The sequence below is a fragment of the Grammomys surdaster genome, unplaced genomic scaffold, assembly GCF_004785775.1.
Source record: "Grammomys surdaster isolate TR1022 unplaced genomic scaffold, NIH_TR_1.0 126013, whole genome shotgun sequence".
NCBI lineage: Eukaryota > Metazoa > Chordata > Mammalia > Rodentia > Muridae > Grammomys > Grammomys surdaster.
The window spans coordinates 2,860,793-2,883,702 of NW_021620828.1; the positions used below are offsets into that span (position 1 = coordinate 2,860,793).

Below are 22,910 nucleotides of genomic sequence, written 5' to 3' on the forward strand. Positions count from 1 at the left end.
AATTCAATCGGTTTCCTAATTAAGGACTGGAGCTGCAATCAAAATTCCTTTCCTACAGCGCCACCTGGAGGGCAGACGATCCCCTCATCTTGCCTTCGGGATACCAGTTTCCAGCACGTCTTTAGATCATTCTTCAACTGGCAAGTCTTTACACGCAGGTTGGAGACAAAGCGAGGGATAAGTTGAGCGGCCCCCACCTGCCCCATTTGCCTGGAAAGCTCCTTTTGCCTTCTGTTCAGAGGATCCTTAATGTGTTTTGATCAAGTGGTGTGTTCCTTTCTTCCCACCAGGCTGCTTTTATTACTTTTGTATGCATGTGTGCAAGAGTCCGCAGAGGCCCAGAGGGGGCACTGCCCCCCTGATATGGGAGTTGCAGGCAGCTGTGAGCTGCCCAACTTGGGTAATGGGATCTGAACCGGGGTTCTCAGAGTAACAGGAAGTACTCTTAACTGCCCACCCACCCCTTCAGTCCCTCAGCTATATTTTGAGGTAATAATAATATCCCAAGAGCCAGTTTCTCAGGAAGACACTAGAGCGTAGAGCCATTTTACCTTACACACTGATGACAGTAAGAAGGTTCGGTCACTTTGGACTTTGACACAATCACTGCAACTATGCAGCAAATTATTTAAACCGTTCTTTCTTGCAAGCACTTGGTAAGCAAGTGGAAAATCATACAATCATCTTCAAAAGCCAACACCATCTAGACATCAAAAAAGGCCAATGAAAGGAAGGAAGCATGTGGAAAGAAGGCTACTCATCCCCTGTGTGCAATGCTGAATGTCCTCAAAGTTAATATAGTTCAGAGACATAATGGGACGGAGTGACAAAATCACTGTAGAAAATGATGTCTCAGAAAAGCCAGGTTGGCTGTGAGTGGACTCCCAATACTGTCTGAAACAGCCAGAACCCTGGTGGGTCTTTATCACATGAAGGAGCAGAGGACGAAAACACAAGAAGCCGAGGCACTCCCCTCAGAGGCGCCACTGTACGGCTTTAAACTCAGTGTTTCTCAGTCACTCCGTTGAGATGTTCCTGGAGGTTCATACAGACGCACTGAATCAACGGCTCGCGTGCTTCCTCGCAGTCTATGATGAAGACGCTGATCCCAGTGTTGGGAGTGATGGATGAAAGTTCAAATTTGTCTCTTGTTGCCGGCAATGAGCATCTGAGGTCACTCAGAAAATAACCAAAGAGGCTTCTCATGTAAGCTCCATGGCTCACAACTAAGATGCTGGCTGCTAAGCCCAGAGCGCCACCTTTGGGATTCGACCCCAAGCTGCCATGTTTTCCCACAGGGAAAACCTCCGCCAGAGAGCTTTCCAAACAGTGGCTTGGCGCTCCAGGGAAGACGCTTTCTCTCTGGCCTGTCTTGTCCAGGATTAGCTGACAGATGAAATCAAAGAAATCCTTTCCACGCATTTTTACCTACAAGAAAGAAGAGAGAGAAGAAATCAAGGGAAGTGAACGATGCCCTTAAAATATAAGTCTGAAACACAACTAATTATTCCAACCCCAAGGTTTCTATGGGACTTCAAAAGCATCACTCACTAATGAAGACATTAAGAAAACAGGAAGGGTTGGAGAGATGGCTCAGTGGTTAAGACTGCTCTTCCAGAGGTCCTGAGTTCAATTCCCAGCAACTACATGATGGCTCATGACCATCTGTAATGGGATCTGATGACCTCTTCTGGTGTGTCTGAAGATAGCTATAGTGTATTCATATATACAAATAATTCTTTAAAAAAAAAAAAAAGGGAAAAAGAAACAAAAAAGAGGAAGGCTGGGACAACGCCTCAGCAGGGAAGTCTCTCTCCATACAGGCAGAGACCAGAACCCTGGGTGTCCAAAGGTGGAGTCGGACTCACTGGGTGCACCCACTGCCTGTGCCTATACTGCCTCAGCTCATGTCAAGTTCTCCTCAGCAGAATCTATCATCAGTAATGGCTGCTGACTCACAGAGTAACTTAGAAAAATGGGGTGGGGCATGGGGGCGCTCAAAGCTTGCAAACCACTTGACTGTCAATCGCAAATACCATATCAACTGGTCAGAACTTAGTGCCTAGGTCACTGGCACACTGGCAAGTTCACTGCTGTGCCAGCCAGCGACCTGGCAGCTTAAACGACGTAGCCAGGCTACGTACCTGCTCTACCGTTTCTCCTCCAGGTGGGGTGAACATGGGACACTCCTCCCCAGCAGCTTTGGCCATGGCCCGAAGCTCGCTTAGCGGCCTGCCTTCTGCGACCCCGTACATCTGCAATGGTCCAGTTAGATCAAGGTTCGGCTTACACATGGACATAGCGGTAAAGGCCTGTGAAAATCTGAAACCCTCCTGGGAAGGAGCTCACAGTCCTTCCCCTATCTGTGACCCCGTCTGCTCAGAATACAGTAGGTGTTAATGAGACTCAGCAGAGGCTCAAGCCCTAGGCCACAGTAAGAACCTTGATCTAGGTCCAGGTGGCTGTGGGGAAGAACTTCCCGAGGCTAACCCAAGCAGACAGTGGGGCTTTATCAGACAAACATGGGGTCTGCCCAGTTCCAGGGACAGAGAGAGATGTGCTCAGGGCAACACTTGGGCTGCCTTACCACCCAGCACCCAGTGCCACGCCTGATTCTATGTTTTCAGCACTGGTTCTCAGGCACAGAGCAGGAATGTCCTTCTGCCAAAACTTTTGACTCTTGAACCACAGAGAACACACGCAAACTGAGAGGTGGGCCTTCTAAAGTGCCCTCCCATTCTGTTGTTTCTACCCAGGATCAGAAGGAAGCAGAGCTGACGGGGATGCTCCTGAGCTTGGAGTCGGTATTGTAGGGCACAAAAAAACAAAAACAAAAACAAACAAACAAAAAAACAAAACAAAACAAAAAAATCCCTGAATACTCTAGGCGGCCTGGGTTCACATCTCAGCCTGGAAATCTCCATGTGCCTTGCCCAAAGCTGAAATCTCAGCTTTCTAAAGACTCATTTCTGGTATACAATCTGGGTAAAGAAAACCAACCGACACTCACAGGGGTGGGGGAGGGGTAGGATGGAGAGCTCTTTGCCTATACCTTAAATCTCCCACAGTGTAAACAAGTTTTTACCAGTGTAACTATACTGACTGGATTTATGTATCAACTGGACACAAGCTGGAGTTATCACAGAGAAAGAAGCCTCCCTTGAGGAAATGCCTCCATGAGATCCAGCTGTAAGGCATTTTCTCAATTAGTGATCAAGGGGGGAGGGCCCATTATGGGTGGTACCATCCCTGAGCTGGTAGTCCTGGGTTTTATAAGAAAGCAAGCTGAGCAAGCTAGGGGAAGCAAGTCAGTGAGTAACATCCCTCCATGGCCTCTGCATCAGCTCCTGCTTCCTGACCTGCTTGAGTTCCAGTCCTGACTTCCTTTGGTGATGAACAGCAATGTGGAAGTGTAAGCTGAATAAACCCTTTCATCCCCAACTTGCTTCTTGGTCGTGATCTTTGTGCAGGAACAGAAACCCTGACTAAGACAATGACCTTCTTTTATAACTCAAGACACTTACCTCAGAGAGTTAGATAAGGCACTCTACATAAATAATATGTAGCATGACAGGTGAGTAGAGTCCCAGCCCTGTCCCTTCCCCCCATTCCTTCCACCCTCTCCTGGATCCTCCTGCCTCTGTGCTGAGAAATAAATCCAGGGCTTCGAACGTGTTCTACCGAGTTATCAGCTCTAGATCTTGATTTTTTTTGAGATAAGGTCTACATAGCTGAGGCTAGTCTCAAATTAAAATTAATAATCCTCCTGCCTCCACTTTCCAAGAGCTGAAATTACAGACGTGGGCTGCCACGCCCAGCTACACAGATCCTTAAGTTAATCCTAAATTCCCAAGAAAGGGCTGGAGAGACGGCTCAGCAGTTAAGAGCACTGGCTGCTCTTCCAGAGGACCCTGGTTCGATTCCCAGCACCCACATGGCAGTTCACAACTGTAACTCCAGTTCCAGGGGATCTGACACCCTCTTCTGGCCTCAGAAACCAGGCATGTTCACAGTACACAGATATACATGCAGACAAAACACCTACACATAAAAATATATTAATTGAAGCTAAATTTCTGAGGACTGCAAGTGTGCTTAGCCAAGTGACGGCTCATGGTGAACGTGCAGTAGAAAGCAACACAAACAAGTTACCCTTTCTCGGAGTCTGGAGTCATACTTCACCGCCATGTCTTTGCAAACTCTGCTTTTCTCCAAAATGCCGTGTATGGTCTGAAAACCAAAAGACAAATGTTTCTTTCTGTTTTTATAAGAATGGGTCACCATGAAGTTTCAAAGGCATGCCATTCTACTTTTTTAATTATTAGCAATAGTTGTGCTGTGCAAAAAGCTGCACACACAACCACAAGTTTCTCTGCCTGGGGCTGCAGCTCCCTCAGTGGCAGAGAGAGCACATGCCTAGCCCACAGGACACCCAGGGTTTGTGGCTTGTCTTCATGCCTAACCCTGGTATGTCTGTCTAGTCCAATTCAGACTACCACCTGCTTTTATAAATAAAGGCTCAATAATACCCAGACACATGGCTCACTGATAGGCATTTTCTCTCCCTTGGCTATGCAGATAGAGGTCAGATTAGATCAGATTAAACGTAGATCAGCAGGTTTATTAGGAGGCAGCTTTCTCTGTGTGGGTTCACAGATCTCACAGGCGAAGTCACGCATGTGGCCCAAAGCAAGGGGGTTTCATAGATCTCAGGCGAGAAGTGATGATGTGCCAGCCATGAGCTGGACTATGTTCAGACACAGTCAGAACTGAGCCTCTGGGCGGGCACTCTTGCGTGGGTTACCAGAAACACGGAGACTAGGGGTGATGACTTGCTAGCATAGTTTTTTCTGTGCAGGTCGGGTAGGGGAAGGAGGGCAGGGTTGTGCAGCTTGTTGGGGGGATAAGCAGGAGTTCTGCCCTAACAGGACTGTTCAACCCCGTGCAACTGCATTCATACCCCATCTGTGTGAACAGAAATGAACATAGACATCACAGACTGACAAACCTGGAATACTTATTATCTTACAGAAATGTTAGCTCCCACTGTGGCTCTTTCTGTGTGTGGTACACATGCACATGTGCACACTGATGTGAGTGCCCTCCTAGAGGCCCTGAGCTGACCTGGAATGTGTTCCTGGTTCTCTCTCTCCTCATTACTTATTGACAAAAAGTCTCTTGTTAAACCTGAGGTTCACCAGTTCTGGCTTATCTAGTTAGCCAGCTTGTTCCAGGGGTCTCTCTCCCTTCCTTCTCCCAATTGCTGGGACTTCTAGTGGCTCCCACATGTGCCCATCTGGGTTCTGGGGACACCGCCCCTCCATATACCTTGTGGGTTTTGTTGTTGTTTTATGTTTAGTATTTTAGTGTGCAAGCGTGAGTGTGTGCGTGTGTGCATCATGATTTGCATGTGTCAGAGGACGACTTGAAAGAGTTTCCTCCTTCCATTACATGGGCTCCAGGGATTGAACTTGGGTCATCGGGCCTTTACCCACTGAGGCATCTCAGCGGGCTTTAGAAACAGGTTTTACAAGCTCCATGTTGTTGGGATTCTGACCCATCGGCCTAGACAGGTAGCCTGAACTCACCTGCTTAGTCCTCGTGAGATCACTGGAGAAGGCATGCGTGAACTGCACATTGCTCAGAAACCGACCAGCAGCAGCTGCTTGCCTAAACCCAGTCTCGGAAAGGGGTGCATCTACTCCTTGTCCTGTGGTGGGACAGAACCATTCAAACATGTATCTAAGCAAAGTCACATGAAAGGGACCGAAGCCTCAGTGATTACTGTGACATGATGTGATTTCCCTGGTTCTGGACCACCTGACTTCTTAGCGCTGACTCTAAACACCATGACGTGAATCACAGCTCTACAAAGACTTTCCCACTCGAACACTTCCCTGAAAGCCACTTGTCTCGTGGGAACCCACACTGAGCACTGGCCGTCTGAGCTCCTCCCACTTTTCCATCTGTCTGTTTCTCCACTGGATGTTCTACACACGGCAGGCTATTCCTGCAGGCTGCAGCCCGCGACAGGGCCACTACTCGATTTTCTCCTCTTCAGTCCACTGTCTAAAGGCCAGCGCTGTAATGATGTTACTCCTCTTCCTTCAGTCCTCCTCATTTCACTGAATAGGACGGCTCACACCTATAACCTCAGTCCCTATAAAGCTGAAGCAGGAGGATTACAGTGAATTAGAGGCCTTCTTGAACTATGTAGTAAGTGTGGCTGGTACAGGCCAGCCTTGACTACGGAGTTGTACTGTCTCAAAAGAAGAAAGGTGAGATTTAAATAATTATTAAAATACTATGAAGCCAGTGGAAACACAAAGCAGACAAGGAAGGACCATCTCAAAAGGAAGGAACAAAAGGAACTCAAGGATGGAGCAGGCTTCTGAGCTACACTCAGACAGGAGACAGAGGCATTCCGCTGTCAGCACATGCTGACATGCAGAGGAAGTGGCTGTGTGGGCCAGAGGGCTGGAAACCACAACTGAACTGAAGCCACTGAGCCTGCGAAGAGTGTACAGGAGTCTCAGATCAGAAGGAAAAGCCAGCACAAATCCTCTTCAGAGAAAAACACTCTCAATAAGGAATAATAAATAAACTTCCATTCATTTAAGGCAAAAAAATAAAAGGTCAACTCAAAAATTCAACATGCACCTATGTGCATGTGGTTGTACACAGAGATAGATGTTCAACCCCCAGCCCCTCCCCGACACACGTGTAAATGTCTCACGAATGAAAGCCAGGAGGAACGGGGAAGGGATTTAGAACCACTGAAACTGAATATTAAAGCCAGCAGTTTAGAGATAGAGACAGAGTCACAATAATTGATGAACACAACCCACCACAAGGTGATTGTCTTCAAAAGGATTTCTTTTTTTTTTTAAGTGAAGGAACTGATGGGAAAAATCCTTCTCTGGGCAACAGTTTTGCAGAAGGGAGGTAAGGACCTCAAACAGAGCTGAAGACATGGTTCAAAAGGCAGCACAGGCACTGGGGGGAGCTGGACCATTCCACGGATGTGTTATGGTCAAACAAAAGGGAGACCTCTCTTAGTTTCCGCTACTGTAACAAAGCAGCAGGGATCAGGGGGCTCATGAACCGAAGTCCCCTGCCGCTCACTGCTCTGGACCGGAAGCTCTGTGACAGGATGACGGGATGCCAGGATGCTGGGCTTCCTTCTGCAGAGCAGAGTGCTGAAGCTCAAACGTCAGACAGAAATCAGGAGAGCTCCCTGGGTGTCACCCTGTAAGTCAAGTCTCCTTGGTGAAGCAGTCCCGATGATGGAGTCACCTCCCCAAGACACCAACATTAGTCTACAGCGTGCATCTAACTGGACCTCCAAAGGAATAAAGAAGTAGAGGCCAGAAGAATGAAGAGACAGTGATGGCTAGCTTCCTGAAATGGAGGAAAGGCATGAACCTAGGGGCGGGGAAAGCACAAACTACATGAAGTAGGATAAATAAAAAGGGGAAATCCCTGGGCCACTGGAGAGATTGTTCAGCAGTTAGAACACTGGCTGCTGGCTCACTCACTCAGCCTGCTTTCCCTGACTTGGCGTCCTCTTCTGGCCTCCTGGGACACTGCATGTAGTGCACAAACAATATGCAGGCAAAGGGTTTACATGTTCAAATAACAAGTAAATGTTTAAAAACCCTTGTAGGTACAATAAGGGAAAATGAAGAACAAGAGCCAGTGAGAAGATTTAAATCGTGGCTACAGAGACTGATAAGGTGGCCGGCCACTCCCTCACCACTGCTGACAAAGGACCTGACTAGAGCAAGGGAGGGAGGGTGGAACCAGAGAGATGGCTACGCAGCTAAGAGCAGACAATCATCTGTAACCCCAATTCCAGGGAACACAGTGCCCTCTCCAAGGGGCGCACACATGCACAAACATACACACACACACAGGGTTCAAGCCACTCATAGGCATAAAACAATAAAAGGAGGGATATTTTGGCTCCAAGCCCATAATGACAGGGGAGCCATGTAGGACTGAGGGTGCAGCTGGTTAGACTGTGCCCAGTTAGAAATTCAGGGATGAGCCGGGCGGTGGTGGCGCACGCCTTTAATCCCAGCACTTGGGAGGCAGAGGCAGGCGGATTTCTGAGTTCAAGAGTTCGAGGCTAGCCTGGTCTACAGAGTGAGTTCCAGGACAGCCAGGGCTACACAGAGAAACCCTGTCTCGAAAAAAAAACAAAAAGAAGCTCAGGGATGAATGGTCCCCTCGCTATGGGACTTGGAATGGAGCCGCCCGCCTGGAGGATGGGTCTTCCCAACTTAATGACTGTAATCTAGATGATCCCTCCCAGGCAACCAGAGGCTCCCTGATAGTGGTTCCCACAATTCTAGATCCTGTCAGGATGATAAACCATGTTAACATTCACAGCTGACAAAGGACCTCCTTCTCCGGCTACGCTATAGCTCGGGGCTGGGGATGAGGCCAGGGACCAGCACATGCCAGCCTAAAAGCCTTACTCCAGAGCTGCATGCTCGGCTCCACCAGCTGGTGAGAGCAGGAGACTAACATCGGGTGCTGAGAGAACCGTCGGTCCAGAAGTGTGTCCAGGTGCTGACTGAGAGTGCTGTTCCACCAAAACACACCAACGACCAGAAGAGAGGGACAGACTGCTGCCAGCTAAGGACTGTGCTTAAAATCCAGATTTACTACTTCTGTAAGTTATGGATGGCTGTGTCAGGGTATGGGCATTTGTCTGTAAGTCCTGTAGAGGCCAGAAGAGGGTGTCAGATCCCCTGGAGATCAGACCCAGAGCTGGAGTTAAAGGTGGTTGTGGGTTACCCAGTGTGGGTACTGGGGACCAAACTGGGGTTCCCTAAAAACAATACACTTTCTCAACCACTAAGCCATCTCACCAGTCCCACAAAGACTGTGTGGGAGACGAGGGAGCATCCAACTGACAAAGTCAGGAGGAGACCAACCATCTTAAAAATGGATGTGAGTGCAGCCAGAGCGGCTGGCTTTGACAAGCACAGGAGCCGCACACAGGGGCACCCCACAACAGACTTTCACAGTACAGTAACCAGAGCGGCTGGCTTTGACAAGCACAGGAGCTACACAGGGGCACCCCACAACAGACTTTCACAGTACCGTAATCAGAGTGACTGTTCAGGAAAATACTAATACCAGCCTGTAAATGTCTTATTTCCTAATATAAAATTACTTTTTACAGCCTAAAATAATCCTGAACTCTTTGTATAGTGCGGATACTGGCCTCAAACAGAGATCCTCCTGCCTCAGGCACTTGCCTGCTGGGATGACTGGCATGTTTCACCTGGCTTTCATCGTGTTCCAAGTCGCAACTGTGGTATTTCAAGTCCTTAAGAACCCAACGTGACTTTCGTGACCCTGTGAGGGTCTGCATAGAGACACAACTGTGAGAAGCCCGTGTGTGTCAGGCCCAGAGACTTCTGCTCCTCCTGGTGACCTGTGGTCACCATGGTACCCTCACCCCCATAACCCTAATCCACTTCAACCCTATTACAGTGTGGCCTACCTCCCCCCACCCCCCGCCAAGTCATCAACAGTGAAACTGGGCAATAATCTGATGTCACTAACCTTGAATGATTTTCTCCTTATTAAGTCTTGTTTCGCCACTAAAAGAAATGAAAAAAAAAAAACCTGTTACCATATTATTTTTTGAAAAGAAGAAAAAAAAAGGAACAGCAATGAGATTCATAACAAATCTTTTTTTAAGTCATTTTTTAAAAAAGATTTATTTATTTTATGTATGTGAGTACACTGTCACTGTCTTCACACACACCAGAAGAGGGCATGAGATCCCATTATAGATGGTTGCGAGCCACCATGTGGTTGCTGGGAATTGAACTCAGGACCTCTGGAAGAGCAGTCAGTGCTCTTAACCACTGAGCCATCTCTCCAGCCCCCACAACAAATCTTAAACTTCTAAAATCTAAATATTTTCTTTTCAATTATCTACCCCAACTCTTGAATTCCAAATCAAGCCATCCCTAAAGCAAATGTATATGGATCAGGAAATTAATGAACGCTGGAGGAAAAAGGTACTTAAAATGCAGGTGTGTACATATTAGTTTTATTAATGATGAGGCAGCCTTGTTAAAATAAGCATATTGATTGAGCAAGACTACGTCAAGGCAGCAGGCCTGTAACCAGGGTGGCCATCTGTGAGCTACTTCCCTGAAGGAGCTCGTGACAGGCATGAAAATGGAAGGAGAAAGAAGTTTGAGGACCCTTAGCACGCACCCAGAATTGACCCAGGTCCTGGACCGGAGGCAGTCATACTGTGAGGTAGCTATTGCCACCTTGCAGACCAACTTGTGTAGAGTGAAAAATTATAGATACTGGGTATATAGAATTCTTTTTAGACATATAAAATATTCTTTAGGCTTTCTTTATAAAGACATGGAGAAACCGAGCCATGAAGCAAGTTAAGAATGTGGACAGGCTAGTTACGGGAACTGGCTAGAATGCAAGATAGCCAGGTAGAGCCAAGCTGAGAACCGCAGTGACAGGGCAAGGCCAAAGTAACAGGGCAGGACCACATTCTTGAGAAAGATTAGCTATAGAGAGTTTTCACCTGACCCTGACTCATGTAGTTTGGGTTCCTTTGGAATGTTCCGCTATTTTTATGTTATGCCACCTTAACAACCCCTAATCCTCCTCCCCATTCCTTGGTTTGTGGTTTTTCCCTTTAAAAACCCCTCTCAAACTGGCTGTCGGGGTCAATTCAGCTCCTGCGTGGGCATACGTGGGCTGCGTGGGCTGTCACACACCCTAATAAACCTCGCTATTGCTCCGGTACACGGTGTCTCGAGCAGATTACTGGGTGGTCGCAACTTTCTGAGACTTGAGTGAGGGTCTCCCCTCTGCGGAGGTTTTCATGTGCACCCAATTGAAGTGTGGTTACACTTTGAGGAATTAAAAATCAAAACAATTCCAATCTTAAGCAACCAGAAGATCAACAGGACTGACTGCAAAGATTTCCAGGAAATAACTGGGTAAACTGAGGCTGGAGGAGAGAAGTAAGAGAGAGCCACTTGGGCAAGCCTAGATGGCAGGTTAGACCTAGAATAAAAGTCACCTAGTAGGGCTAGGAGGCTGGTCAGCTGGTATAGTGATCACCACACAGGTGTAAGGGCCGAGTTGGTGATTCCCCCCCACTACGGAGAAAGCTAGACATGGCGACGTGTGCCTGTAATCGCGGCACTGTCAATCTCTGGCCTCCACATGCAGCGACTCTGAATAAAGTTCATTCCTTAAAAACACAGAACACAGATTCTAAGAGACATCAAGAGGGACTGGAGAGATGGCTAGTGAGTATAGGAACTGTTGCTCTTGTGGAAGACTAGGGCTCCATTGCCAGCACCCACATGGTGGCTCTCAACTCAGGGCCAGAGGATCAAAGACCCTCTCTTCTGACCTCAACAGACATCAGGCACACGTGTGACACATGCACAGATATGCAGGCAAAACATTCATACACATTTAAAACAAACCATAAAGCATGTGTGATAAGAGAATAAACCTTCACCATAACGGACTAGAAGGCAAGGTGTGAAATAATATTCGAGTGCTAACCTCTTAGAAATGAGGTAAATAGAAGATGTCTGGATTTACATAAGGAAACATTGGAAAGATATATTTAATAGGTTCAGGTATGATGACACATACATTTAATCCCAGCACTCATGAGCCAGGTTTGTCATGGCCTTAGGGGGACAGAATGACAGGTTCCTGCCCCTGGGACAGGGACAGCAGGCGTGGGCCTTCGCAGAGTGTCAGGGCTGCAGTGGGCATGGCTTGTTTGTATAATAATGTACATATTTTTACATTCCTCCTTCAAAGAATGTCCTTTGTGCTAACATTAATGACTCCATGATAATCAGAGCAGCTTGGGTCTGGGAGGTGGGTGTGGCTACCAAAATGGTAGAAGCTGAGACCTTCAGGACAGCCCTTAAGGCTGTGGAAAAGAACTCTAGAAACATGGGTTCAAAATTATGTAACTTCTCAAAAAGTAAGGATGTAACATGAATCACAGGAGGGGCTTCACGAAACTAAAGGAAAGAAGCAGCTGCACTATGAGCCAACTTGTCAGAACGACACTTTTTTTTTCAAGTTTGACAAAATTTACTGTAATTTTTGTAGAAAGGCACTTTTTGTTTATGCTTACAAGGCAGGCAGATTCCTGAGTTCAGGGTTGGCCTAGACAGAGCAAGGTGTGTGGTAGTAATGACGATTTCAAGAGCCGGTCCCACCAAGCTAGTTTATGGCCTGTGCTTATCAGAAGCAGGCAATCTCTGAATTCGTTTGCAATGTTTAAAGAATCAGGGATGTTGATCCACAGGACAATCAAAAGGGAACCTGGGGTAAACGACTGGATTGATACGCAAAAAAAAAAAAAAAAAAAGACTAGGCTTGTAATCTGCAAGAAATGAGCTATACAGAATTTTTTTAGAACAGCAAGAGAGAACTGTATTGAGCAGAACGGAGAGCTGTCTGGAGAAAGTAGAACACAGGCCACTGGCGTGGACCCACAATTTGACTTTGAGTTGTTTGTTTTTGCCACTCCCACACACCCCTTCTCTCAGAACCCCTCTCCAAGCAGAGGCTGGTACTTGATATTAAAGAGGCAGAAGTAGAACTTTGTGAGTTCAAGGCCAGCCTGAACTATATAGTGAGTATCTGTCTTAAAAACAAAATATAGGTTTTTTTCTTGTTTAAGTGAAAAGAAGAGTAAGGGGTGTAGCCAGTGGTAGAGCACTTGCTTACCACGAAAGGCCTCGGGTTCAATACCCAGTACTGCAAAATAAACTAAAATACAAATAAGTCAATAATCCCGGCAGTGGTGGAGCATGCCCTTAATCCAGCAGAGGCAGGCGGATTTCTGAGTTCGAGGCCATCCTGGTCTACAGAGTGAATTCCAGGACAGCCAGGGCTGCACAGAGAAACCCTGTCTCGAAAAACCAAAAAAAAAAAAAACCAACAAAAGCCCCAAAGAAGAGCATTAACCTCTGGCATACAGGAAGGTCAGCAGCAGAAGGCTGGGCTGGGTCCTAATCAAGGGCAAGAAATTGTGTCCTGGGTTCGATTCCTATCTGAGCTTTAAAATCATTCTGAGGAAAAAAAAAAAAAAATCCTGCCTCCAGATGACTCATGATTTAATTCCAACACTTGGGAGGGTGAGAAAGGAAAACTGCTTGAGTTCAAGGCCAGCCTGGGCTACATATCAAGTTCCATGTTATCTCAGGTTACTAAGCAAGACTTGCTCAAAGCACCAAAAGCTGTTTTTGGTGACAGCCTGTAAGTCTAGCAACTGGGAGATGGAGGCAGGAGAGCCAGGAGTTCAAGGTTACCCAAGATGCACAATATCTCTGAAACCAGCCTAGGCTACAGAAGACCTATCTCTAAAATCTAAAAAAAGAAAATAGAACTGCTTTTAAGTAGAAGTATCATCTTCCCAATTACTCCCAGCAAGAGGCAAAGAAGCACCCTTACTGTGCACATCTAAAATCAAGGATGGGGGGCAATGGAGACGGCTTGGTAGGTAAACTGCCTCCCCGTACAAGCATGAGTACTTGGGTTTCATACCTGAAGTAAAAACATAGGTGGGCCCATAATCCCAGCCCTAGGGAGCCGGAGCCAGTCAGTCTAATACAATTAGAAACCTCCAGAACCAATGAAAGAACCAGGCTCAAAGAATTAGGTGGAGGGGCTAGAGACTCAGGTAACTCACAACCATGTTTAACTCCAGTTTCTAGGGGGATCTGCTGCCCTCTTCTGGCCTCTGGGGGGAACTGCATGCATATGATGTAGACATTTGTACCCACAAGACATTGATGCATATAAAACAAATATAAGTAAAATCTTTTTTAAAAAAATGATGTTGATTATAGACACACACAAATGAGAATGTTACTAATTTTGTCACTCCAACATTTTGCAGGCAACACCAAGAATATGAAATCTCTCCATATGGGTAGTGGCCATTCTTTTGAACACTCACTGAAAAGAATCCAAGTGACACGATAGTTCTGCAAGGGCGCCACCCCATACCTAGTGATTCGTTTCAGTAAGAAGTTTAAAAAAATGGATTCGATATAGTGAACAATTTCCTTTAGCTGTAGGTTGATCCTGCTGGGGCTGGAGAGGGCTGTTCAGCGGCTAAGAGTGCTTGCTCTGTAAGACCTGAGCTGAGATCCTGGCCGGGGGATGTGCCTGAACCCAAGTGCTGGTGACTGGGGGAGAGGCAGGAGGATCACTGGGACATGCTGGCTGCCAAATTAGCTCCAGGCTCAGTGAGCTACTGAAGTCTCTCATCTCCCCACCCACATGTGTGTATACCCCCCTCCCAACACACACACACAGAGAGACACACAACTGTTACCTTTTAGTGTCTAGCAGGCAGTTTTGAGCTCAAGCCATGTTATAAATATTCAAAGATTACATAACCCAAAATAGAACTGTTTCTCTCCAACCTGTGTAAATATTTAGCATTACAGCTTTTAGCAGCTTTAAAAAGGTTTCTATAAATCCTTGAAGCAGGTGCAGTATAAACTTAGGGGATGGGCAAGGCTAAGCAAGAAGCAAGCCCTTCACTAGGGAGCCACTCCCCCCACCCCCAACCAGAGAAGGCAGAGGCTGCCGAAAGGTCAGGGCGGTGTAATTGGAAGGAGTCGAGAATGTATCGCTCATTTACAAATTCTGCAGGGTGATCCATTTCCAAAACAGAACGCCAGCCTCCACAGAAGTCTAGACACTTATGCCAAGAGCTGAAGTCTCATGACCGGCCATTTATAGGCCCTGTGGGCAGGGTGGGGGGAGGGGTGCTGCATGGGACACCATGGGGACACACAAGACACAAGGCAGGCCCTACTCAGGCTGTAGGCTACCCTTTGCTATTATTACCTACAAGTGAGTTCCTTGGCTCAGGTTTACATGCTTAATCCCCTGTTAGATCCTTATAAGGTTTCTGATTCAGTTGACGGCTTCGAGCTGGCCACAGCACAGAAGCTGATCTTTGTGGGAAATTAGTGCACATCTGGGATTTCCACAGCAGTTATTCAGTGTGTAAATTACTGCCTCACCTGATGTCACCTGGTCCTTAACCTCCTTTTACCAATACAGATTTCAAAGGCTAGTCTCAGAGGAAACATAGTTAAAAAATAAAATAAATTAAATAAAGTTTGATATATATATATATATTTTTTTTTTTAAGCTATTCAAGAGAATTCATGCCTGCTGGGCAGTGGTGACGCACACCTTTAATCCCAGCACTTGGGAGGCAGAGACAGGCGGATTTCTGAACTCAAGGCCAGCCTGGTCTACAGAGTGAGTTCCAGGACAGCCAGGGCTACACAGAGAAACCCTGTCTCGAGAAAAAAAAAAAAAAAAAAAGAGAGAGAGAGAGAGAATCCACGTCTCTGAGGCTGCTGGGTAGGATCACTCACCCAGCCTCCCTGTGTTGGGTTACAAGGCTGCAACTTACTAATGAGAGACCTGAAGTTTGGAAGCCAGGGTGTTCTAGTTCAAAGATGACCACCTCCATTTCAAGATATGGGGGGGGGGGGGAAATGGAGAGATGACTCAGCAACTAGAGCACTGACTGCTCTTCCAGAGGACCCAGGTTTGATTCCCAGCACCCATCCACGTGGCAGGCTAACAACTGTCCAGAGCTCCAATTTTAGATCTGACCCCCTCCTCTGGTCTCTGCGAGCATCAGGAACATACATGCTATACAGACCTACATGCAGACACCTACACACATGAAATTAATTAATAGAAAATTTAAAACATGACAAATTAAGAGAAACATAAAATTTCCATGAAGGAGATTTGGTTAGACACAAGGAAATTAGAAATTGTTTTACATTTGTCTTGCATTATAGTCCATCTCAATGTAACTACACAACTTTTCCAGGAGTCATTATATTTACCTATGGTGACTATGACTACCAGTCAAATTTGAAAGTACGTTTGTTCTTGAACCAACCAGGCTTATATCTGTCACAAGTCCAACAGAAAAAGGAAACCTGGGATAACCATGCCAGGACAGTAGCTAGCCACAGCCCTGTCTATTTCAACATACTTGTCTTTCTGTGTCTAAAAGAGAATAAAACTTTGAGACAGGATTTCACTAGGTACCTCTGGCTGCTAATGTAGACCAGGCTGGCCTTGAATTCCTCTGCCTACTGACTGCTGGGGTTTTAGGTATGCTGCCACAACTGTTGAAGAAAACTACTCCTACTATCCCCTAAAATTATAGCAGGAGGTGATATTTTCAAGTGACTTTCGAACACTGGGCTTTAAGGTAATCAAGAGGCCGAGAATAGTGGGTTAATTTGCTCTGGTTCAAATACTTGCCACATGACTTTAAGCTACCTGAAGTCTCCACTCCCCTTACTCACCAGTGAATCACAAAAACTCTCTATTCACACACATACCGCCCATTAAGAATCTAAGCAGGAATGGTTTCCCAGACCCAGATTTCCTATAGCTTCAAAGGGGCTTTCCCAGCTGGGTCCAGAAAGGGACTCACGTTCCTTCAGTGCTCCCAATAAAGCTGTATCATCTCCCAGAACATTCTAGAAAACACAGGGAATGACACTTAAGACACGGGGAACCAGACTTCTAATTTAGCCACTAAAATCCCTGAATCTTAAAGGTCCACTTCCCGAGATGCTAGAGATCTTATCTTCCTGTAAAGAAGGCACTGGACAGAAAAGGCATTGGTTGAAGAAAGCCTGACAAGGTTCAAATGATATCAGTGATCCTGTGAACCCTATGAAGACAAAGTCCTGCTCTGAGAAGCTGTTCTGGTTAAGTCTTGACTACACAGGTGAGACTCAGCTGCGTTTTATCTGAGCTTTGCTTAGAGAAGAATAAGTTATTCAATTTTCGGGTATATTTCTTCCTCTCTGATGCCATGGGCTCCATCTTCTCCATTTGGTTCTCTAATCCAGCGAGATTAGAACTGCAGCTACCAATCTGCTTATCAGGACACAGGTCAGAAAGATTAAGTCTGTCCTCAGATGCTTAGGCTACGAGGCGCACCTAGCTGGAATCCTAACCAACGCCTTGAAGCACTCATCCTGAATTTGCCTACCATCATCACGAGGCAAATATGTACGGAGAAGGAAACCGATGGCTGACCTAAAGCCAGATTCTACTCCATGAACTGTCATGAAAAACAACAACAACAACAACAACGTTTGTTCAGGGTGATGCGGTCGACATGGAGGAGAGCTAGGACCCTCTATTTCTTTTCTCAGAACTGTAACCTCTGAAGAGAGGTAAATTTCAAAAGTATCCCCGATACAAGGACAAACGGAGGAGGGGGGTGAGAAAACAAGACCACCAGCAAAGGACCGATGAGGTGTGCCCCAGCAATTCTGGGGAACAGAAAGGTCACACTGAGAAGTAGAGAGGTCAGGTCATGTCTTCACTCAATGGCTGGGAACCTTGATCATGTGCTTCTCCACACTTCTTCCCTCGGGAAAACGCTATGCTGTTTACAGTTAAGACCTGACTTCCTCACTCAAGGCGTCGCGGATAAAAGATTGAACACGAAAGTACGCAAAGGAAAGTACATGGAAAGCCCACCTTCCCCGGACTGGAACACGTAGAGACCAGAAGAGAACCAGGCCAGGAAGCTCCCAGCAACTGCGATACTCACTGGCGGATGACGGTCAAGGCGAAGCGTGGCATCTTGGCCCAAGGCGCGTGAGCCACGATCCGGCTCTGCAGCACCTCCTTGCTCCTGACTGCGGGGCCACTTTGCCGGCACTACTTCCGTCTGCCCTGCGGACCGGCTCCGTAGCTATTGGTCGAAGCGGCTGAACGTCATCAGGAAGCTGCCAATAGGAGCGGAGGCTGAAACCTGGAACGGCCCCGCTCAGGCCAGTGGCGCTTGCGCCCCTGCGCGCCGGCCTGTGATTGGCGCCTGGCAGGTGCGCGCGGCCCCGCCCTGGGTTAACGCCCTGGGAGTCTTGGCAGAGCTAGACCGCCGCTTGCACCAGGGACAGATAAGGACTGCTTTGATTCTTTTATACTGAACTGATTTGAGGAATGCGTGCAAAGTGTAGAGCCTATAGTGGGCCAAGGCGATGGGTTTCTCTCTCATGATTACACAGCCAGGCTGCATCCTGTGGGGGTTAGCTGTTATCCTTTACCTGGGAAGTAAGGTCAAACTAGGTATGTAGATCTATACCAACCTAGTTTCTCTCCCAACTTCTTAACCAAAGACTTTTGTCAGGCCCCTTTTTTGCCTTCTGCTTTGTTGAGCCTGATCCTCCCAGACATTATTACCAAGTATTTTCGCTAATGCTGCTACCATTCATTCATAATTAAGTCACTCCAGAAGTCCCCACTGATATCTGTTATATTAAGAGTTGAGTTCAGCCGGGCAGTGGTGGCGCATGCCTTTAATCCCAACTCTTGGGAGGCAGAGGCAGGCAGATTTCTGAGTTCGAGGCCAGCCTGCTCTACAGAGTAAGTTCCAGGACAGCCAGGGCTACATAGAGAAATCCTGTCTCGAAAACAAACAAGCAAACAAACAAACCAAAAAAAAGGAACATAGAGATAAAAGGGCTATAGGGGTTGGAGGTCATAGCCTGTGCCCAGCAAGCCAGGCCTGGCCACCTAGCCTTTCTAAGACAATTGAGAGCCAAGTAAATGGTAAGTAAAAGGAGGCTTATTCAGTGTAATCACCATTCCTCGCCTCAGTTCATCCATCGGATCCTAAAATTTCTCTGGATTTTTAAGTGGAAGCTAAGAAACAGACATGACTAAGTAGCCACTATGGTATGGCCGCCCACAGAGGGATGTCTCAGATCCACCTATCTCTAGTGATTTTCCTCCCAGAGAGAGTTCCCTCCTCTGACTGCCTTCGGGACTTTTTCTTCCTCCAGCAAGAGATTCCTGTAGAGCCATTGTTTCAACAGACTCACAGCCAAAGAGAAGGCACAAGAGTCTCTTTAGGATATATTTATTCTTGCCAACTTTGGTGGCACATACCCTTAACCCAGCACTCAGGAGTCAGAGGCAAAAAAAATCTTCTGAGTTTTAGGTCAGCCTGGTCTACACAGGGAGTTCCAGGCATCAGGGGCTACATTGTTAGCCCCTGTCTCATGGTGGTGGTGGTGATGACGATGATAAAACAATGTGCTGGTTATTGTTATCTCAAAGAAGTTGTCTTAGGGTTTTATTGCTGTGAAGAGACACTGTGACTGATATTCCCAGTTGGCAACTTGACTACATCTGGAATGAACTACAATCCAGAAATGGGGACTCAGCTGTGATCCAGATGTTGAGGCTGGAAGACACAGGCTTTTGATCTGGATCTTGAAGCATAGTGGCCATGAAAAGCTTAGGCCCAGGCAAGATGGTACATCCTTTAATCCTAGGATAGAGAGGCAAGCAGATCTCTGAGTTCAAGGCCAACCTGGGACAGAGCAAGTTCCAAGTAAAGAACAGCTTAGGCCCAGGCATAGTGGTACATACCTTTAATCTAGACCATACCTTCTGCTGGAGGCCTACATAAGGACAAAGGAAGAAGGAAGACTCACTCTTCTTTGCCTGCTTGTGCCTACTTGCTAGCATAACTGTTGGAACCTACTTTTTCAGGATTCCAGCTTATCCAGAAGACCAGCTGGAACACCTAGCCTCGTGGGACTGAGCAACTACCAGATTCTAAACTTCTGATTCACAGGTGTTCATTGTTGGGTTAGATGGACCACAGACTGTAAGTCATTTCAATAATTTCCTTTAATATATAGAGATATTACATAAGTTCTGTGACTCTTAAGAACCCCAGCCAATACAGACACCATGACCAAACCAACTTGTATAAAGGACATTTAATTGGGGCTGGTTTACAGTTTCAGAGATTACGTCCATTATCGTCAAGGCAGGAGGCATGGCAGCATCCAGCCAGGCATGGTGGTGGAGGGGTCAAGAGTTCTACATCTTGATCCAAAGGCAGCCAGAAGGGGACTGACTCTTCCACACTGGGTGGAGTTTGAGCACTAGAAACCCTCAAAGCCACCTACACAGTGACACACTTACTCCAACAAGGCCATATCTACTCCAGCAAAGCTACCCCTCCTAATAGTGCCACTTCCCATGGACCAAGCATATTCAAACCACCACAGAAGGGAACCTCAATTGAAAAATTTCTCCCATAATGTCTAGCTGTAGGACATTTTTTTAAAAAAATTAGTGATTGATTGGGAAGGGCCCAGCCCATATAGGACTGGTACTATTCTCGGACTAAGAAAGCCACAATGAGCAAGCCCATAAGCAGTTCTCCTCCATTCCCTCTGCCTCAGCTCCTGCCTTCCAGTTCCTGCCCTGTTTGAGTTCCTGTCCAGATTTCCTTCAATGATACACACTAAGATGTGGAAGTGTGTGGGGGCTGGAGAGATGGCTCAGCGGTTAAGAGCACTGACTGCTCTTCCAGAGGTCCTGAGTTCAAATCCCAGCAACCACATGGTGGCTCACAACCATCCGTAATGAGATTGGATGCCCTCTTCTGGTGTGTCTGAAGACAGCTACAGTGTACTCATAAATAAAAATAAATAAATAAATAAAAAAATCTTTAAAAAAAAAAAAAAAAAAAGATGTGGAAGTGTGAGCAAAATAAACTCTTTTCCTGCCATCTTGATTTTGGTCTTGGTGCTTATGAAGATGAAGACAATGATGAATATATTATTATTATTATTATTATTATTATTATTATTGGTCTACGGAGTGAGTTCCAGGACAGCCAGGGCTACACAGAGAAACCCTGTCTCGAAAAACCAAAAAAAAAAAAATTAATGTATATATTCTTGCCAGGTGGTCTTGGTGCTTACATCGATGACAATGATGGTGATGATGATGACAAATAATAATAATAATAATGTATATATTCTTGCCAGGTAGGTTGTTTAACTATAGGCCCAAGCATTACATGGGTCATAATTTTGGATGTGTTGTCTTTTTGCATTCTTAACTAGATCCTTGCATTTGACAGTCCATGTGTTGTAGTGATTCCCCAATTATATTTTAGATAAGAGATAGAATGTCTGAGACAGGGCTGGAGAGATGGCTCAGTGGTTAAGAGCACTGACTGCACTTCCAGAGGTCCTGAGTTCAAATCCCAGCAACCACATGGTGGCTCACAACCATCTGTAATGGGATCTGATGCCCTCTTCTGGTGTGTCTGAAGACAGCTACAGTGTATTCATATATAATAAATAAATAAATCTTAAAAAAAAAAAAAAAAAAGAATGTCTGAGACAGATTCAAAACCGTGTACCATGTATCGTGGCATTTGACCTTGTAGCAATGGTGGGGGCGGGGGAGATGGCACAGTTAGGCTTCCTTATCTGCAGTACAGAGATGAGAAATGTGGCCTCAAAAGAAACTAAGGCAGTTTGTCTAGGCTCACAAAGCTAGTCGGCACAGGGCTAGTTCAGAGACCCTCAAACTTCATTCCCAGTGGATTGCCCTGTTAGGAATTTTAATCCAGCAAACATGGCTGCTTCAGCAAGGGATCCATCCAAAGACCTAGGTCTGTGTGATCTTGCTGGAATGACTCACCTTTAATCCCTCTGGTTGAAACACTGACATGCCCTTATTATACACTTTTAATCCCAAACAAGTGACATCTAATAGGTGATTCAGAGAAAGAATTGATGAATCAGAGAAAGATTTGACAGAATGAGTCAGAAACAGGATAATCCCAACTCTTATGAGAATAGCACAGGAAAGAGAGGCTACTTAAGACAGCAGAGTGGGACAGGGGAGACACAGAAACAGACAGACAGACAGAAAGACCCCCCCCACACACACACACACATAGACAGAGAGAGAGAGAAACAGAGAGACAAAGAGAGAGAGAGAGAGACAGAGAGAGAGAAACAGAGAGAAAGAGACAAAGAGAAAGACTGAGAGAGAGAGAAACAGAGAGATAAAGAGAGAGAGAGACAGAGAGAAACAGAGAGACAGAGAGATAAAGAGAGAGAGAGAGAGACAGAGAGAGAAAGGGGGGGTTATATATTAGAACAGATTGCCAGAGAATTTGTTTGAGGCCAAGCAGAGTAATTCAGAGTCCCAGGGAAGCCAATTTGAATCAGTCAGCTTGGAGAGGAATTTAGGCCAGAACAGCTGAGTTGAATCAGCCAGTAGGAGTTCAGAAAGAAAAAGGGAGAGTTTATTCAGCAGTAAGCCTCTGAGATGACAATTATATCTGAGGAATAGAAGTTACATTTACATTACCCAGGGACATTTTAAATGCCAGGCAAGTTAGTAAAAGTTAGTATTCTGTCTAAACTCCACCTCCACAGTTATCTGGCAACACCCAGGTATGCTCCTCCCCACAGTTACCTGGCAACAGCCAGGTAGGCTTGCCCACTATAAAAGTGGCTGCTTGCCTCCTCCTCTCTCTCTTACTCTCTTATTCTCTTGCCTCTATCTTCTCCTCGCCCTTCCTTCCTTCCCTTCCCCTTCTCTCCATGTGGTCATGGCCGGCCTCCACTTCTCTCTCTCCTCTTTCTCCACCATCTTCTCCCGTTTCTCTCCCTACCTTTGCCCTCTGCCCTGAATAAACCCCCTCCCCTTTAGAACCGTTTGGTCTGGTGTTGTCTGTTCCAAGCTGCGCGTCGAAGTCTAACAAGGCAGATCTTCAGAAAAACTAAACCCGACTAAACCTGTGAGGAAGCATTCCAGACACCCATATGTTTCTAATGCCTAGTCATTGTTGGCCCTGAGAGTTAGCTGTTTGCAACCTTCTTTTTTCACCAAGTTCCCCTCTTACTTCCGTGGCCCTTCACTGTATTTGTTTATTTTTAGGTTGTTTTTTGATTGGTTGGATTGTTTTTGGTTTTACTTTTTTTTTTTTTTTGGTTTTTCAAGACAGGGTTTCT

The 22,910-nt window shown here is 46.2% G+C and overlaps 1 protein-coding gene and 1 long non-coding RNA gene across 2 annotated transcripts; one reads left to right on the forward strand and one right to left on the reverse strand.

Annotated features, from left to right (window-relative positions):
- Positions 1 to 466: 466 nt before the first annotated feature.
- On the reverse strand, positions 467 to 17,775 carry Tigar (TP53 induced glycolysis regulatory phosphatase). The gene is made up of 6 exons (XM_028754494.1): positions 17,678 to 17,775; positions 9,583 to 9,620; positions 5,589 to 5,710; positions 4,153 to 4,230; positions 2,145 to 2,255; positions 467 to 1,428 (listed from the first exon to the last, which is right to left on the reverse strand). The coding sequence occupies exons 1-6, from the start codon at positions 17,707 to 17,709 to the stop codon at positions 1,003 to 1,005; spliced, it is 807 nt and encodes a 268-aa protein (XP_028610327.1). The 5' UTR covers positions 17,710 to 17,775; the 3' UTR covers positions 467 to 1,002.
- A 244-nt stretch (positions 17,776 to 18,019) lies between these two features.
- On the forward strand, positions 18,020 to 20,432 carry LOC114609960. Its single transcript, XR_003709616.1, has 3 exons — positions 18,020 to 18,195; positions 19,627 to 19,744; positions 20,331 to 20,432. It is a non-coding gene; the product is annotated as an uncharacterized LOC114609960 (long non-coding RNA).
- Positions 20,433 to 22,910: the final 2,478 nt, after the last annotated feature.